Consider the following 19,199-nt stretch of genomic DNA (forward strand, 5'->3'; position numbering starts at 1 on the left):
GACTCAAGGACAAACAACGAAAATCAAAGTTTTTACCCTGATTAAAGTTGAAAAAATAGCTGATAAAAGGATTAAATTAAGCTTTTTTTTTTACAGTCGTGTGAAAGAGAAAGTAGACTACATCCTTATTCATAAATCTAAGGTTTAAGAACCAGAGCATAATAATGAACAAAGCAACACCTAATGTATTTTCTTTAGGAAATGTCCACCCTTACTGCTTCCATAGCAATTTAGAGGGTAAGTAGCAGCCAGGTTCTGCTAATAAAATGTCTTTTCCACAGAGGAAAGACATCAACACTGATCTAAGGGAAGCCATTATTGCTGCTCATCAATCTAAGATGGGTTATAATAAGACCATTTCCAAACTATTTGGAGTCCATCATTCTACACTGAGAACGATTATTCACAAGTGGAAAACTTCTCCCAGGAGTGGACGTCCCAGCAAGGTCACCCAAAGGTCATACTGTGCAAACTGCAAAAAACCTAAAGAGCTACATCTCAGACTTACAGGCCTCAGTTAGCATGTTAAATGTTAAAGTTCATGACAGTACAAATAGAAAAAGACTGAACAAGTATGGCTTGTTGGGAAGGGTTGAAGGATAAAGCCTCTTTTATCTAAAAAGAACATGGCTGCACAGCTTAGGTTTGTAAAGTTAAATTTGAACAAACCACAAGACTTCTGGAACAATGTCCTTTGGACAGACCAGACCAAAGTGGAGATGTTTGCTCATAATGCACAGCAGCACGTTTGGAGAAAATCAAACACCTCATACCAACTGTCAAGCACGGTGGTGGAGGGCTGATGATTTGGGCTTGTTCTGCAGCCACAGGACCTGGGCACCTTGCAGTCACTGGCCACGGTAAATAAGAATTTGTTCCAAATTACTTGCCTGATTGAAGGGTTAAATAAATAAAAGTAATTGAACTACTCTGTATCCTAAAGTATTTCAAAGTGAAATGGGAAGCCATCAGTCTAAAGCTTGGCTGAAACTGGGTCAAAGTTTAACGTTGATTTAGTAGATTTACTTTAATGGGACATCGAAATGTTCAAGAAAAACTAATAACTTGCTTCCGACCAGTGCCTTTACCCCGGAAGAGAGGGACAATTTTGTGAAGAACCTCCGATTTCACACATCTATGAACATCTATATAATAGAATGTGCAACTTCTTAGCAGCAACATCTATATTTGAAGCACTGACTACTATCAAAATCTGCTTTATTGGGCAAACATACAAGCATAAAAAGGAATCTGATTTTGACACTAATCCATTCACATTATTCACACGTCGGACAAACTTAAAGCGGAGTTAGATCATTTCTTCTTCTTTTATTCCCTGTTTAAAACAAAAAATGTGTTAAATAAAAACAAGACCTGTCACTTTCCATTCATTTAGACTTAATTCACCATCAATGCTTTGGACACAGGTAACCACACCGAAGTGGATTTGCTCATTTACATTTATTTTACAACCGGTACAGCATGTTCACACGTTACATCGAATGCTTTAAGCACTTCACAATCTTTCGAACAACACGAGCGAAGAAAAGGCCACATTTCTAATTTTCAACCGTTTCGAAAACAGACACAGCGAGTTAAATCAAATTTTTGCTGCATTCAACAGGAATTCCAATTATTCCTTGTTGATTACATTGCACATGTACACATGCAGTTTCTAAAACAAACACATTCATGGCCAAGTGTACAACAGTGTGTAGAGCAAAATATAATATAATACTCTGTCGAGGAAGGTTCACCCTTACAGAAAAATAAATGTAGGTTTTTTTCATTATTGTTGCACAAAGTTCACCACCTGTAATGGATCCTTACCTGCAAATGGAACTTTATGCTGAAGAGTTTGTATGTACAGGTTTTGGCCCATATCTGCAGACCATGCATAGATTTCCAAAGCATACGTTTTTAGATTAGTTTTCTTACTCCTATTATTGTGTTGTATATATATATATATATATATATATAGTATATATAACCATGCTTGTTTAATGCCGTCATAAAAGTCAGATTTCCTGGTACCGACATGAGTTGTTTCTCGCGCTGCACAGGTATAAACTCAGCTTATGCGATGGGAAAGGTTACGCAGTTATTGTGTGCGAGTTAAAATACTGACAAACTGCACATATAATAAGACAAAAATGTTAACATTTGTCATTATAAATCAAAATAGTAAAGCAGAGGACATTAATGTCGATTTACTGCAACACAACAGGTGGTATTAGGTGTAGACTTCACACCACCTGAGATCAAATGTTAGAGACATAAACAGAATCACTTCTTTCTCTTCTGTCGATTGGACAAGCCGGATGAGTCAGGAGAGCGGATATATTTTCTAGCCAAGGGTTGGCTCCATGTTAAGACACAATAGACAAATAAAAAAGACAGTGGGGAAGGGGTCACAGTGTATCCCTTGAGCTGCGAGGCAAAAAAAGTTCAGCGAGATAAACGGGTAGGGCTCTACGACTGGACAAGCCTCTCCCAGTCCCCGCTCTCGGCCCTGTGGTACACCTGCGGCTGACCCCCTGGGAACAGGCTGTCAGAGTTGGGGTGCTCTAAAAGGAACTGAATGGTGGACTTGATGTGCTGGACAAAGTGCGGTGGCTCAGCCATCGGAGAGGTGGACAGGTACTAAACAGGGGACAGAAATACCCAAATCAAAATCTACTTTATGTCACTTGTTACTTTCAAAGTTTGTGTCATAATTTAGCTTCTAAAGTTGATTTCCAGTTTTGTCATTAAAGTTAATTCCGCATCTCTTCACCTTTAAAATGATGTCATCACTTTGTGATAACCAAAAGGCAATATCCAGATTCGGAGACCACTTGCACGGATCAATTTTAACAAGTTCACGGCTTGAGTCGTATATGTCAGCCATCTGAAAGGAGCAACAAATATTCTGTTAATAATATTTCCATTAAAACCAGACAGGCAGAACGAGTAACACAGCTCATCCACTTACAATTCATCGCTCAGCTGGAAAAACCTGCATCCTTTTCACATACCTCAACACATTCGTAGGCCAGTCTGTGGGAAGCCCAATCCATAAAAACTCCCAAAACCAACAGGGGACACCCTCATGTGTTATTTGCCCTCGCTCTTTCAGGTCAGAGCTTTTTTTGGCAGCATGTGGAGGACCTACTCGATATTAGGCTTGCAGTAATAATATTATGGCTGATCGGTGCAGTTTTGCTTCTGTCTCCTGAAAAAATACACTGCGTCTGCAGATATCTAAACATTCAGGGAATTAAAGAGGAGAGCCCCTAAACCTTTCCATTCAAAGCTGAAACAGTCCCTTTAGCCGCTAGTTAAAAAAATAAATACATTTTTATAAATCAATAACCCATCCACAAAAGTCACATTCACTTGAGTCAATTTGGTGCTGTTGGTCAGACAAACAATTTGGTAAATTTTCAAGATTTTTCCAACAATTTTGTATCATTCAGTAGTATAAATCATCTAGTAGTTACTGAACAAAATAAATAAATCAACATATATGAAGTCAATAGTTTTTACACAATCATGGATTGCATTCATACACAGAAAAACAATCGTATAATTTTCCAAAATACCTGTCCCCCGGTGAAGGTCCGTGCTGATCGCAGCTTCTCTGCAGGCCCCTTATGAGTGAATGAGGCAGGAAACACATCCCCCGTTTTAATATTTATACCTGCACAGAGTCAAACGACGAAGTAAAATATTAGAGATAACATACTAAGAAAACAATGCATCTCTCTCTGTAGCAGGGATGCCAAACTCCGGTCCTCGAGGGCCCCGGTCCTCGAGGGCCGCTGTCCTGCGGGGTTTTAGATGTTTCCCTGCTTCAACACACCTGATTCAGGTCGATGGCTCATTAGCTGGTTTGTGCAGAATTTAACAATTTTTTGAAGAGCTCCATTTAATCTGAATTAGGTATGTTGAAGCAGAGAAACATCTAAAACCTGCAGGATAGAGGCCCTCAAGGACCGGAGTTTGACATCGCTGCATATAGGATACTTGTCACTCACCTATTCCATACACAATGGGTCTATGAGTTCCATTATCAGCAATGTCATTCATTTCTACAACACAGAAATATTGATTAGATGAAGGCTTGATAGGAGAATATTTGTACATAATATTAAAAAACAAATAAAAGTTACCTGTTATGCAACATGTTTCCAGGTGAATATCCTCCTTCTGTTTCTGGAATGCTGCTATAAAGTTAAAGAGTCATTTAAGTTTTTCAAAGCACAAATGCTGTCCAATAAGAGATTAATACCGCAGAGTGACAATAGGTGGGATCATACCCAGTATGTTAAGGCTGAGTTCATGCGATGTTTCTGAGTCGTCGTTAAATCCTCCGACAAGATGGAGCTCAAATCTGAATAAATGAAAGGACAGGAGACGCTAAAATAAACGAGTTAAAACTAATAAAAATCTGACTAAAAATAGCACTGCACGATAAATGAATTGAATAACGAGCATTTTCCAGTTTGTGTTTGTGCATCATACCTGCCGTCCTTGCAGAGGTTACTTAATGATGCGACAGCTTTCACAAGGAGCGGGACCTCAGAACAAGTGCTGGAGCCGTCACAGTGAGCGAGGCAAACGGCTCCACTTCCTACGATGTAGTATCCAAATCAAATGACTTCATATGATGCAAATTAAGAACACAGCGTAAATCTAGCAGAAAGGACGTTACCAGTGTGTCGCAGCACAACCAAATGGCAGGTGGTCGCATCATCTGATCCAATGACTGAAACAGAGTCTGTGAGAGATTAGATGGCAAAACATGTTACCATTATGAAACTGTTCATTTAAACTAAACATATAAATGTTTAACTAAGGACTGAGGGTTTGGGTTTACAACGGCCTTCGATCCTCTAACTGGGAGTACAAGTGAGTGTCATCTTAAAGGCTGTTGCTCACAACAACCTACCTCCTTAATAATCTGTGGAGAACAGACATTAACGTCAGGTTTACCGACATTTACACCTTCACCTGATTTATACGCTGGAAAAATTCATGAAGACAAACCTAGAAGTATATAAAAGTCCGGGTGCCTGGTTGTATTTCAAAGAGGGATTTATCAGTGAAATTAAGGTGACGAAGACACCATTGAACATTCTGTTTGCATGTAGACAGGTTTGTAACACCAGTTTTAATTTTATTCACACCTTTATAATGATGGTGACTTTTGGAATGGATGAATCTATAGTAAAAGGTCTACAATGCAGCCTATGTTATATATGAGAACAGTTGATATGTTTTAAGGGCACAGTTTTTCCCCACTTTATTGTGGTCTCTTACAGTTAACCCCCATCCTAAAGTTGTGTCACGTTTGTTCCATCAAATGCAAAACCACTGCAGTTACGCTCATTATAAATAGATAGATAGATAGATAAATAGATCGTTTATTGATCCCGAAGGAAATTCAAGCATCCAGTCGCAAAACATAACAATAAAAATGTTTTATACAACTAGAAAATATCTGAATATATAAAGTGACCATACAAGTAGCAGAAGTGCCATCACTGAGAGCTGTTGTACAGCCTGATGGCCAGAGGGACAAAAGAGTTCTTGAGTCTGTTGGTGGAGCAGGATTGAGACAGCAGTCTGCCACAGAACACACTCCTCTGCCTGATGAAGGTGTTGTGCAGAGGGTGGTTGGCGTTGTCCAGTATGGACAGCAGTTTGTCCAGGGTCCTTCTCTCTGCCACTGTCACCAGAGAGTCCAGCTCTGTGCCCACCACTGAGCCAGCTCTCCTCACCAGTCTGTCCAGTCGGGCAGAGTCCCTCTTCTTGCTGCTACCTCCCCAGCAAACAACAGCGTAGAAGAGGACACTGGTAAAACATCTGCAGCAGTTTTTTGCAGATGTTGAAGGACCCCAGCCTTCTCAGGAAGTACAGACGGCTCTGTCCTTTCCTGTGTACATGTATGTATGAGTCTATGTTTGCTGTCCAGTCCAACCTGTCATCCAGCTGCAGCCCCAGATATTTGTATGTAGGAGATGGTAAACGGTCTTTCTAGGTTTGTCAAAATATTGTACAATAAGGGCATCTACAGAAGATCTAACATATCGAACACCAACTGTTTACTATAAATTCAAATTTCAGAGCCTGAATTGCAGTTGTCTGAAGAATTCCGGCAATCCATTTGAGCAAGCTGCACATAACCAGGTATAACCCACGAACAGTTACATGTCTAATGACATAATTTGCATCAAGACTAATGGAATTGTCGGGAATATCGAGAGTATTATATGAAGATTTATTACTATTATGTTTCTTTTCATTAAAAATATGCTCAATCCTTTACTGTTTTCATTTTCTGTCACAGTTTGGTTAGGTTTTGGCAACATGACTATGATCTAGTTAGGTTATCACAACGAATCCTCTTAGTTAAGTTTAGGAAACATATAACTCATATTATAACACGAGTGTGGTTGTACCATCATGCCACAGTGCACAGTTAGGGAAAAAGTAACCAGTCAACTTTGTAGAGCTAGGGAGGCTACAAAAACATACAATGAGTATTTGCGGATCTCTTTCCATCATGGTGCAGTCTTTACTCACTGTCTGCTGGTGTGGTTGCAGCAAACTCTCTTTGCTGAACATAGAGGAGGCACCTTGGATCCACATCAACAAGAGGCCTGGAGCGAAATGTTCTTGCATTTTCCTGAAACATGAGAGTAAGATGTTTTATTAAACTTTTTTCTCCTGAAGAAAACGTCGCAACCAGATTGGAAATATAAAAGCCAGTATTTTATAGATATATTGGAAAGCTAAATACAGGTGCACTTGCTGGAAACGAACCTGTAAATGTGGATTTTTGTCGAATAGTTCCGCTGTCGATCTTATGCGGTCAATTTCTTTACTTTGAATTAACAAAGGCATTTCCTTCAACGAGTTCTACCTTAAAATCAGTACGTTATCATGCTATAGTAAAAATAAATAACTTCATAATTTTCTTGCCAGTTCTCTCATACTACATGCAGGACTCCATCGGTTACATCTATTGGCTGGAACTTCCTGGAGGACCGTTGTCCTCTTCTTCTTCTTCTTCTTCTTCTTCTTCTTCACTTTGATGCTGAACTGGAACAAGGAAGTGCGCCATCGCCACCCACTGCTGTGTCGCTTACATATTGTAGCGTTATCAATCCAGTTTATTTTTCACATAAGTGAAAATATGTTTCGAAAACGATGTTTTAATATTGAGTGAAGTCGTACAGCCGTCGTTTGCTATTTCAGCCTAAAAGATGCGCAGAGTTTCGACGCTACTAGTTGTTCAGAAGCGCCCATGTTTACACGAATCATATTCACCATCGTTACGTATTGAACTTGCTTACGTAGTGGCGCAACTTTTTATACAACGCTACGTAAACTTACTAGGCAAAGTAACGTCTTTAAAGAGGGCAGGGAGGGAACCAGCGAGGCCGTCCAGCTACGTGACGCATTTATCGATGGTTCAACAAACTCCCTTTTAATCGTTTTAAATATCTCATATACGTATAGCATTAAACAACGGATTTATATGTTTTATGCTTGTTTAATCTGCTCTTATTTAGCTGTTTATTGCCGAGCATAACGTTAGCAAACCGACATAAGCTGCCGTTACTAATATAACATAGGGGAAAACATATCATCTTCAATATGAGAGGGGGTTCGTCCTATGGAGACAGAGATAGAGACCGTGGGCGAGACAGGTAAGATTTTCGTTCACAGTACAAAGTTTGTTTTAAATGATGACTTCATATTTCTGGAAGTTTGACTTAAAGCCCTAACTGGTCTTAGACAAGTTTTGTCGAGAGGCAGCACAAAAGCAGGAAAACGGGTAAATTTAGTCCTCACTTGTGGTACCGTTTACTGAGAATTAATAGTGTATATTCGGTGTAAAATTAACCCTAAAGTTGCACCACGATGCAAGAGCCAGAGCAACAAATGTTACACGTTGATCACGACCCAACAATAACAACTCAAAGCTGAGAAATGGATGGCCTGATGGTGGCGCTTGTCAACAACAAGAAAAGCCAGCATTCTTTATTTCTTTAGTAGGTGCCTCATGGACTTGATAAAATGCGGACGTGGCATTTTAATACATACATATATTAATATGAAGAGAAATTAGTATTTAGATTATTCCTAAATGCGATGCTAGTTTAACCCTTCTTATGGTGGAGCCACTTGTGTATTTGCCTGTCCCACTTATCTGTTGTGATTGAGACATTAGCATTTACAGCCCTGTAAATGACAGTCCTCACACTTTGCAGGTTTTATGCAGAATGAAATGTTTTATCAATTATTGCAAGCTGTTGTGGCTCAGATAAAGCCTCATAGGACCAAACCATGTCGCCATCACTACTGCTTCGCAGATGGGTTAAGGTTTTAATGCCACAAGTTTTCCTTCTTCCAAACATAATGTTTTGTCATCAAGTTCAACTTTTTATCCTTCTGTTTTGTCATCATCTCCCAACAAAACACTTCTGCAGTGTTTGATTATGGGAGCAGTGGCTTTTTTATTTGCAGCACGACCATTCACACCATTGTTGTTTGATTCTGTCAGTGGGCTCATGAATATGAATTAGTTTAGTTACTTAGGAATTATTCTGGCTACTTTTGTGACTTTTCGGTCTGTTTTAGGCTTTCTCTCGGGATGTCCTTTGTTGGTTGACAGCTTTTTTGAGAGGATAAAGTCTTTATTGATGGCTTTGTAACTGATTTTTCTGTGGTGTCCAAGTTATACACTTAAAACTATGTTTTGGTTGTTGTCTGATTTTGATAAATCAGTGTTCTTTAACTCTCAAAGAGCATCCACTTGCGTCACCTGATTTTAAAACGAACTTCAGCTTCAAATGAACTTGTAATCACTTGTATTTCTTAAGATAGATTATCTACTACCCTGCATAAATGGTGGAATATGGCTCTGTTTTCCTCTTTTGTGTGATTTAATTTCTGTTATGTACTTTTAGAGTTTAGTGGTCACAGACAAACTCAAAAACCCATGGCAGTAGTGCCACAGCAGTCGGCCACTGGCTCAGTACATGCTTCAGCCTGCATGCTGATTTCCCCATGACACTTATTTCTTAGGCCACGGTTTGGAGGGGGCATGGGTGGCCGTGGTGGACCCATGAAGTTTGGGAATCCAGGCGAGCGCCTTCGCAAAAAAAGGTGGAACCTTGATGAACTGCCAAAATTTGAAAAGAACTTCTACACTGAACATCCTGAGGTTCAGCGCATGGATCAGGTGAAGCTTTACACGTCTTTGTCCCTCTCTCACAATCAATCACACAGACAATAGATAGAAAAGGTTCAAGAATTATTTTGTTGAACCAGAGAAAACAGTCACTTTTATGTTTTTTTTCTTTCTTCTGTTGCCATATCCAGTATGAAATGGAGGAGTTTCGCAGGAAGAAGGAGATCACCGTCAGAGGCTCTGGCTGTCCCAAGCCCGTCACCGCTTTTCACCACGCTCACTTTCCTCGTAAGTCAACCCTGTCTTACTCAGACCGTAATACTGCATGTACAAATTATTTTTGGAAGCAGGAGCAGCTGCATTACTTCTCAGTCAAGCATCCAAGGACTTAATTTTTTTTAAATTGTTAAGGCATATAACTCGGGGCTGTAATTTGATTAAAGTCAGTGTAGCGTTACCGGGTATTTATATACCTATTAAATATAAGGAATTATGAGATGTTCTTACAGTCTCAAATAAACCTTACCTCGAATTTAGGGGGCACCACCAACCTAGGTTTTGACTTAATTTTAAGTCACAGTCAGGTCGGAAAACTGTTCGAAATCTTACGATCCTGGTGTTAAATTAATATTCAATTAATATTCAGTCTCATATCTCGCTACTTTCGTGAAGTTCTCGTTTGGTTGGACAGACATTACGTAAAGAAAGCATACGACACAATCTGTGATTATAACATATATATAGATATATGAGCTGTTTATTACAATGATATGATCTTAGACATGAACTTTTAAACAAACAGGAGATGCATGGAATATGGGTGATTATATAAAACACTTAGTGAATATAAAATAAAATATGGGGAATGGGAAAATACTGGATTTATTCAAATAGTTTGGGTTGGCTGACTATTTGAATCTAAATACTGTACTGACATTTCGGATTAATTTATCATTCTGTGAAAGCCTCGAGACATCCATCAAACCCACTTTAAGGTGAAAACGGGTCGGTCTTACTGTGCTGAAGTTCTGTTCAGTCGTTTCGGACCAATGGTAGCGGCCACGCGGGTCCGAGGGGATTTCTCTTCCGCTCTCTGGGCCTTCCTGGCTGTGGTGGCTGACTTTAGCGGACTTCTCAGTTGCTTCTTTCACCGGGAAACGGGGACGATGGTGTCGAGGGCTTTACTGTGGGATGATCAAATCCATCGTTGTGTCAGAGTTGGTCCGTTGCTGCTTTCTCTGATGAAGTGAACTTAAGTTCACAGAAGATTAATAAAAGGTTGCTTGGAGTTGGCTTTCTTGGTAAGAAAAGGTGATGATGGCGTGAACCAGCGGAGGTTAGGACGTGGATGGCGAGGGACGAACACAAACACGTAAAACGTGCATCTTCAGAGTATTTCAATCTGTTTCTTTGTTCGGGTCTTTCTTTCTCGTCTCCGGGGTCTCACTGGGTTCTGGAGGGTCTCCTCCGGTCGTCCGCTGCATCGTTATCCACACGTCCTTCCGCTCTCTCCTGAGATTATGGGAAAACTCCCAAACTCCGGCGAGCTCTTCTCTTCTGCTTAAACCATTTCTAAAAGTCTATGAGCAGCTGTTTTCTGCTCAAATCTTCTTCTGAAACTCTGGGTTGGAACCCTTCTGGAACAAGATCCAGGGCACCAGAGGGCAAGCGCAGACGCCTGAAGCGAGCCAGCAAGCACCCGAGCGCCAGGAGGGGAGAAGGCAAGAGAAAACTGTGTTTTCCGCGGTTCCGGGTTTTGACTCTCGGAGGCGGGGCTTACACTACTTTTTCAGCCAATGACATGCTTGAACTGTGTGCATGTCTCTGTAAGGTGATCTGTGCTAGGGGGATTTCTGGATTTAGACAAAGAACTGTGTGTTTCTCCATTACTCCCATCTCATAGAACATTTGTCTCGGTGATTCTGAAAACACCACATCTTGTTAAGATATGCAGATTAAAGATATAACATAGACTTGTAATATAAAGACATCAAAATAACACACATGATAAAGACAATTATGACTTTCAAAATTCAGGTGAATATCTATGAAATCGTGACATATGAATTGTGAATTACACAATGCTAATTTCTGTGTTAACAATGGGGACACTAAACAAATACCAAATAGATACCGAAGGGACATCGTTAGAAGTCACTAGCTGCATATATTGTCCGGTTCATATCCATTTTACTGAGTCCTTTATATGTTCAACTAATCAACACTGCAGACCACTAGGGGGCAATGTGGTTCCATCAGGCAGGTTGGGCATTTTCCACCAAAATCAGTTCTTTGTCAATATTTAAGCCAGAATCGTACAAATTGTCTCTATATGCGTCTTGTGATCAAGCTGGAAACCTGAAAGAAATTGTACACGGTTATCAAACACATTTAATATAGTTTAAGATTTGACTAAAAGTGAGTCTTCTTAGTTCATGTGTATAGCCATCTGGTCGGATTCCTGGTGAAAAGGGGTGTTAAAGTGTCAACTTTCGAGTTATGGTCTAGATAAGATAGTAAGTCTCCCACTTTTCCAAGAGTGAGTTCGACTCCCCAAAAGCTCTTAAGGGTGTTGTAAATTAGGCAGTTTCTGTCTCTTTTTCCTTTGTGGAAAGAAAATGAAGATCTGGTTTATATCCACATACGTAAACATCCCCCACAGGAATGTTGGTTTTGTCAAAGTTTGAAAAACTCTTAATCCACACGGCACTGTGACTGTTACATCAGGATTAATTGCAAAAGAATCACACTTTTTTATTGATGCGACTTAAAGGGATATTTTTTAATACTCTTATCAACATAGGCGCAGACAAATATACTTGCTTTATCCCTACGGATGTTATATTTATTCTTGAAACAATCCCAAACGGATTTCCCTGAGAAATACTGTCAGAACAGAACATTCTTCAGCTTTCCCACTAAAAGATCACTCTCAGCATTACTCTGCCTCTGATGGAAAGACTACAACATGGAAACAGCCATCGTTTCAGGCGTTTCAGTGGTTTCATTTCAGGCATCTGAAATCAACCACTTGCACTCTGGACATAATACCATACGACTTTTTAAAAACTGTTTTTACCTCAGTAGAAAGTGATCTCCTACAAATGGTTAACAGCTCACTGGCATCAGGCATTTTTCCCAAGTCACTAAAGACAGCTGCCATTAAGCCACTCCTAAAGAAGAGAACTCTAGACGCCTCTATGATGAACAACTACAGACCTGTCTCTAATCTCTCTTTTATATCTAAGATTATTGAGAAAGTTGTATTTAACCAGCTCAACGATTTTCTGAATGAAAGTGGAAGTCTTGATAAGTTTCAATCAGGCTTCAGACGTCATCACAGCACTGAAACAGCTCTGGTCAAAGTGTTAAACGACATTAGGTTGAATACTGATTCTGGTAATGTTTCAGTCCTGGTTCTGTTGGACCTCAGCGCTGCGTTTGATACTGTAGATCACAGAATCCTGTTGCACAGGCTGAAAAACTGGGTTGGACTTTCTGGAGCGGTCCTTAACTGGTTCAGGTCCTACTTAGAAGGCCGGAGTTATTTTGTTACAATTGGCAGCTATGAATCTGAGCGAGTGGCCATGACTTGTGGAGTCCCCCGGGGGTCAATTCTTGGACCTCTTCTGTTTAACTTGTATATGCTCCCTCTGGGTCAGATATTGCAGAACTTTAACATCAATTATCACAGTTATGCAGACGATACACAACTTTATGTGTCTCTGTCACCGGACGACTGCAGCCCAGCAGACGTACTGTGTCAGTGTCTGGAGGAAGTAAACACCTGGATGAGAGATAATTTTCTACAATTAAATAAAGACAAAACTGAGATCATTCTGTTTGGTAACAAAGAGAAGAGGGTCAGCGTTGGTAAATATCTTGAGACTTTACGGGACCTTATAATCACTGACCAAGTTCGTAACCTCGGAGTGTTGATAGACTCAGATCTGACTTTCAGCAGCCACATCAAAGCTGTCACCAAGGCAGCTTTTTACCACCTCAGAAATATCAACAGAATTAAAGGTTTCCTCTCCCAAAAAGACCAGGAGAAACTCATCCATGCATTCATCTCCAGTAGACTCCATTACTGTAATGCTCTTTTAACTGGACTTCCTAAAAAGAGCATTAAACATCTGCAGCTCATCCAGAACGCTGCTGCTGGAGTTTTAACCCGGACTAAGAGATCTGAACACATCACACCAGTTTTAAAATCTTTACTCTGGTTTCCAGTCAGTCACAGAATAGATTTTAAAAGCCTGCTGATGGTTTACAAATCCCAGAACGGTTTAGGGCCAAAATACATCTGTGATATGTTCAGAGAATATAAACCCAGCAGAGCTCTTAGATCCAAGGACTCAGGTCAGCCGGTCCAGTCCAGAGTCCAGACTAAACATGGAGAAGCAGCATTTAGCTGTTATGCTGCCAACAAGTGGAACAAACTGCCAGTGGAGATTAAACCTTCACCAAATGGAGACATTTTTAAATCCAGGTTAAAGACATTTCTTTTCTCATGTGTCTATGCATGAAATCTGCACGCCATCTTTTAACTTATCTTGACTGTTGCTTGTTTTTAAATTCATTTAAATGATTTTATATGTTTCTCTTTATATTCTTTCTTCCACTCCCTGCTGCAATGCTTTTATTTTATGTAAAGCACTTTGAATTGTTTGTACATGAAATGTGCTATACAAATAAATTTGATTTGATTTGATCTTGTTGATTGTCTCCTACCTTTGTCTGACAGAGTATGCAATGGATGTGCTGATGCAGCTGAACTTCAAGGAGCCCACAGCGATCCAGTCACAGGGTTTCCCTGTGGCCATGAGTGGGCGAGACCTGGTGGGAATCGCACAGACTGGCTCAGGAAAAACACTCGCTGTGAGGATTCCTTTACATTGTCTTACATTATCATGACAGATTTGAGACGCTTAATGAGGCAAACTGATTATAGCTCATCATATAGCATGCATGTAACTGTCAACACCTACAGGAAATCTGAATGGATATACAAAAAAAACTTTTAAAAACTGAATCACAACATGATGAATGGGGGGTTCACTGCAGCAGTACAGAAGTCAGAGAGTATTTAATCATTTATTGTGTCCTTATTCCCTGCAGTACCTTCTTCCTGCTATTGTTCACATCAACCACCAGCCCTATCTGGAGAGGGGAGATGGTCCCATAGTGAGTGCGAACTGTAACTGCAACATATAGCCTTAAACTCTAGTCTTTGCATACTGCCAGCGTTTTATTCCCTCCTCATTCCTTTTCCTCTCTTCAGTGTCTGGTGATTGCTCCAACCAGAGAGCTCGCCCAACAGGTTCAACAGGTTGCATATGATTACGGCAAATCCTCCCGCATTAAAAGCACCTGCGTCTATGGCGGAGCACCGAAAGGACCACAGATTCGGGACCTCGAGAGAGGTACGGTAACTGTGGGACTGCTCACATATGAACAAACATGAGCATTCAGTAGTATGAGTATGACGTGGTGATTGTGTATGACTGCAGGTGTTGAGATCTGCATCGCCACACCCGGTCGCCTCATTGATTTCTTGGAGGTGGGGAAGACCAACCTGCGGCGCTGCACCTACCTCGTGCTCGATGAGGCTGACCGCATGTTGGACATGGGATTTGAACCGCAGATTCGCAAGATAATTGAACAAATCAGGGTAGGGCTGAGGCTCAGTGACTCTCTTCACACATTGATACGGACCTGTTTTTCAGATAAAGCATTTGTGGTTGTCTTCTTTGTCTCTTAGCCCGACAGACAGACTCTGATGTGGAGCGCAACATGGCCGAAGGAGGTTCGGCAGCTTGCTGAGGACTTCCTAAGGGACTACATCCAGATTAATGTCGGCGCTCTGGAGCTCAGTGCCAACCACAACATTCTGCAAATCGTTGATGTCTGTATGGAGACTGAAAAGGACCAAAAGTAAGAATAACCAATGGGAAGATAAGTGACCTTTTAACAGCACAGAACGTGAGCTCATCCTCTCACTCGGCTAAATCTGAGCTCGGTACTGTTGATTAGAAATTACTGTCTCCATTTTTGACAGACTTATTCAGCTGATGGAGGAGATAATGGCTGAAAAGGAGAACAAAACCATCATCTTTGTGGAGACTAAGAAACGATGTGATGATCTTACTCGGAGGATGAGGCGCGATGGGTGAGAAGTTACCGCCTGTTATTGCATATCGTTTTGAATATTTGGTTCCAGCATTCAGAACTAATCTGGTTGCTTCAATGTGGCTTTGTTCTCCAGGTGGCCAGCCATGTGTATTCATGGAGACAAGAGTCAACCAGAAAGAGACTGGGTTCTCATTGGTAAGAGTACATCTCAGTCAGCTATATCACTCCCTCGCTTCCATTTGTTTTACATCATCTTTTTCTTTTAACAGCTTTTAATCTTTGAAACATTTGAAAATAGACATTTCTTCTTAAAGTTGAGCATTTTTAATTCGCTTTAACTCCACAGAATTTCGAAGTGGCAAAGCCCCCATTCTGATTGCGACTGATGTTGCTTCTCGTGGTCTTGGTATGTCTCTGCACACATACTGTTAACGCTGCATGAGCTCTCTTATGGTTTATATCTCCTCATTCTTAAGCAAATTATGATATAGGTAATGGAATAATACAATTTTGCACAGTTGTTGTGTTTAGATAAAACTTGATAAACCTTTTTTTCATGTTATTTTAATCATTTGGATAGTATTATGAGAAGTAAGACAATTCTAGCAACAAAGCTTGAGAACAATATCTTATTTTTCTGTTATATGTGTATTAATATAAATCAAACCACAAAATCATAGATGTAATGGTAGTTTGGTAATGGTACAGGATGTTATATTAACTGATACGATATTTAGTACTCCTGTTAATCACATCCACCGTAATAAGAATGAATTAATGAACAGTTAAATTCACAGCAACATATTTAAGGAATTCCCCCATATCATTATCGTTGAGAGTTCAGTAGACGGTTGGAGGCTCATGCCTTCTGAATCACTGGGTTTATAGTCTGTTTCTTGTTACTGCAGTTAAAAAGCTTCCTTCAAGCGGGGCTCTTTGGCACGCTGCCTGAAAGGAGGGCTGTGTGTGTGTGTGGCGCAGACCTCCTTTTCTCATGTCTCCTTGTGTTTTCAGTACAAATCCACTGATGAAGATGCTCATCTAACACGTGTTTGCTGTACAAAATTGTACACTTTATGTTTTGCAGAAGCACATGTGTAAACAGTCACATCCACAAAGACATGTGAAGGCTATGATCAGTAGTTTCACTTCTCATCTGTTGGAAGTCTAATCTGAGAAGGGGGGATAAGTAAAGTGTCTTAACTTGCCAAAATTCCGATGACTGTATCCTTTTTTTTTTTCTTTTCCCCTCTTCTCCTCTCAGGGTTTGGCAGCTGTAACAGTCTGTGCTGCTGTCACTGCCCCCTCGGTCACGTTAAAACTAGAAGCTTTGTTAGTTTTAGAGGGATTAAAGCCCCTCTTATTCTCCTTGGCTTACAAAAAAAAAAAAAAAAAAGATCCCCCCTGCCCAGTATTGTCAGTTTGTAAAATCCAACGAGCCTTCCTTGGGAGCAGCCTGAGGTTCCTGTATGTCTGCCCATCGGTCCGCCCCTAAAAGCAGACAGACAGGGGAGAGAGAGTTAGACGGGCTCGTCTGGATCCAGTCCTGGCCAGGGTCTGAGGAGGGTCCTGCAATGCGGCGAGAGAGCAACAGAACCAGCCGTTGTGTGTATGTGTGCGAGAGAGAGAGAGAACTTGAGTGTGTCGTGAGGTTTAATGGTTCTGCTCCCGTCTGACGTTGCTGGTGTGAGCAGAAGGTGAGGGATGAATCCTGTCTCCCTCTCCCTCAGCCCCTCCCTTTGAACCAGGACTGATCAGGGGGGACTGACAACCTTTGTAAAAAAACAACATGAAGGGGGTAAGTACCTCAGCACCCCCTCAATCATGAGCTCACCATACATTAAAGTACTGCCTTCATGTTTATATTTGAGTAGAAAAAATAGATATAAAAATCCCGGCACATTGTTTTTATCATTATTTTTCCAGTGTAGTTGATGATTAAATGGCTTCCCTCAGTCACGATAGAGGGGAGATGGGAGACTTATTGATCAGCAGTGCTGTCAGAGCCCCACCTCTTCTGTAATGAGAAACAGACTCCAGTAATCACACTGCTAACGAGATACACAGGATTCATATGGTTTTCTTTACATATCGATGTCATACTCGCTATGAAGCGAGTGAGTATAGTCATCTAGAGTAGTGACTACTCTAGATGTGTGGATTTTTGCTTGGTGTCTGCTAAAACAGGTAAGTTACTCTCATTTGTTGAGATATCTTCCTCATAAAAAATATTAAATTGTAATTAAATATGCATTTTTTTAAAAGCCCTCAAATTTCTTGACGGGCACGAAGATATATAAACATTTTTTTTTTCCACAGAAGCCATTTCCCTCCTTGAGATTCTCTTTTTTCCCTTTCCCTCATGCAAAAATCACTCTGTCCAAAAGATGTGGAAGACATCAAGTTTGTCATCAACTATGACTATCCGAGCTCCTCTGAGGATTACGTCCATCGCATCGGACGTACGGCCCGCAGCACCAATAAGGGCACGGCCTACACCTTCTTCACTCCGGGAAACCTGCGACAGGCCCGGGACCTCGTCCGAGTGCTGGAGGAAGCCCGGCAAGCCGTCAATCCTAAACTGCTTCAGCTTGTGAACTCGGGCCGTGGAGGAGGAGGCGGTAGGAAGGACCGACACTTGTTTTTTTTTTGGGGGGGGGGCTAAAGATGGATCATAACCTATGTTGCGTTTGCTTTTTATTTAGGTGGAAGAATGCGTTACCGTGGCAGCAACTCCAGCAACCCTAACCTCATGTTTCAGGAGGAGTGTGATCGGCGCATGCGATCAGACGGTGGTGGCAAAGAAGGCCGCAGTGGCTTCAGCCGGGACAGCCGCAGCAACCGTGATGAAGACCGCTCCTCTTCGTCCTACAGGGACAGAAGCCGGGACCACAGGAACAGCTACAACTCAAGTTCAGATCAGTACCAGAGCTACGGCAATGGTGGGGCCTACAACTCCCGCAGTGGAGGTCAGTCCGGCGGTGGTGGGGGCAGTAAGGATCAGCCTAGCCAGTCACAGGGCCAGTTTGGCCAGGCTCCTCCTGCTCCACCTTCAGGGGGGCTGCAGCCTTTAATGGCCCAGCAGTTTGCTTTAGCACAGCCGCCACTCATGAGCTTCATGGGACAGCCGCCGTTCCCCTTTTCTCCTCCTCCTCCTCCAGGCCCGCCACCACCCCGGAAGTGAAGTAATGGTAAACAAGCAGTGAGTTAATTTGTGCAACTTTGTGTCTATCTCCATTTTTCTGTTGTAATCTCCAGAGAGCAGGGGTTTAAACAGTCATATATCCAATGAGGTAAGGGCTCCTTTCCACGTTTGATACACCCAACATGTAGAATTTGTTTAGTCAGATCATCACTTGGCGGAGTGGCGCTCAACCATGTATCGTGGAGGTTTCTCGTGGTTTCACAAGAGTGAAATGTTCCAACACTCACGAGTTTAGGCCATCAGTTGTGTTATGTTTTGGTAAGAATGGGAATCATTTTTAAACTGAGGCTTTAGTGGTCTGTGGTTGAGTATTTCAGTACAAACAGTCACATTCCAGACTCCTTCCGAAGCTTCATTCATCTTCAAACTGATTTATTCAGTTTGACTTTGGGGTCTTTGACTTATCTTTAACACCAGTTTAATTTTTGGAGACCTTTCTTGAGCTTTTTTTTTTTATTTTTATTTTTTTATTCAAAGGAACTAGTCCTAGATTTACACATTTGGATACGCATGCTTTTGCTATTTCCTGTAGTGTTGCAAATCAAAAGTATTTTTTTGATAAGCATTGTTGATCAAATTGCAGTTTGTTACATTAATCTGTCACTCGATGTTCTTTTTACAGTGTTTTCTTAAATAAAGGAATCAAAGCTATATGTCCTGTCGTGCAAATGA

At 41.1% G+C, this 19,199-nt stretch overlaps 2 protein-coding genes across 2 annotated transcripts; one reads left to right on the top strand and one right to left on the bottom strand.

Moving 5' to 3' along the window:
- Positions 1 to 1,442: 1,442 nt before the first annotated feature.
- On the bottom strand, positions 1,443 to 7,316 carry ntan1 (N-terminal asparagine amidase). Its single transcript, XM_075463717.1, has 10 exons — positions 6,811 to 7,316; positions 6,571 to 6,673; positions 4,697 to 4,762; positions 4,507 to 4,615; positions 4,302 to 4,375; positions 4,155 to 4,208; positions 4,020 to 4,073; positions 3,585 to 3,682; positions 2,777 to 2,890; positions 1,443 to 2,643 (listed from the first exon to the last, which is right to left on the bottom strand). Exons 1-10 carry the CDS (start codon positions 6,889 to 6,891, stop codon positions 2,473 to 2,475), a joined length of 924 nt encoding a protein of 307 aa, XP_075319832.1. The 5' UTR covers positions 6,892 to 7,316; the 3' UTR covers positions 1,443 to 2,472.
- Positions 7,317 to 7,386: 70 nt separating this feature from the next.
- On the top strand, positions 7,387 to 19,178 carry LOC142378815 (putative ATP-dependent RNA helicase DDX17). The gene is made up of 13 exons (XM_075463716.1): positions 7,387 to 7,700; positions 9,082 to 9,238; positions 9,379 to 9,475; positions 13,935 to 14,068; positions 14,309 to 14,374; positions 14,472 to 14,613; positions 14,701 to 14,861; positions 14,952 to 15,124; positions 15,249 to 15,359; positions 15,456 to 15,517; positions 15,669 to 15,728; positions 17,710 to 17,943; positions 18,028 to 19,178. The coding sequence occupies exons 1-13, from the start codon at positions 7,648 to 7,650 to the stop codon at positions 18,504 to 18,506; spliced, it is 1,929 nt and encodes a 642-aa protein (XP_075319831.1). The 5' UTR covers positions 7,387 to 7,647; the 3' UTR covers positions 18,507 to 19,178.
- The last annotated feature ends 21 nt before the right edge of the window (positions 19,179 to 19,199 follow it).

The sequence above is a fragment of the Odontesthes bonariensis genome, chromosome 4 (assembly GCF_027942865.1).
Source record: "Odontesthes bonariensis isolate fOdoBon6 chromosome 4, fOdoBon6.hap1, whole genome shotgun sequence".
NCBI classification, from domain to species: Eukaryota; Metazoa; Chordata; class Actinopteri; order Atheriniformes; family Atherinopsidae; genus Odontesthes; species Odontesthes bonariensis.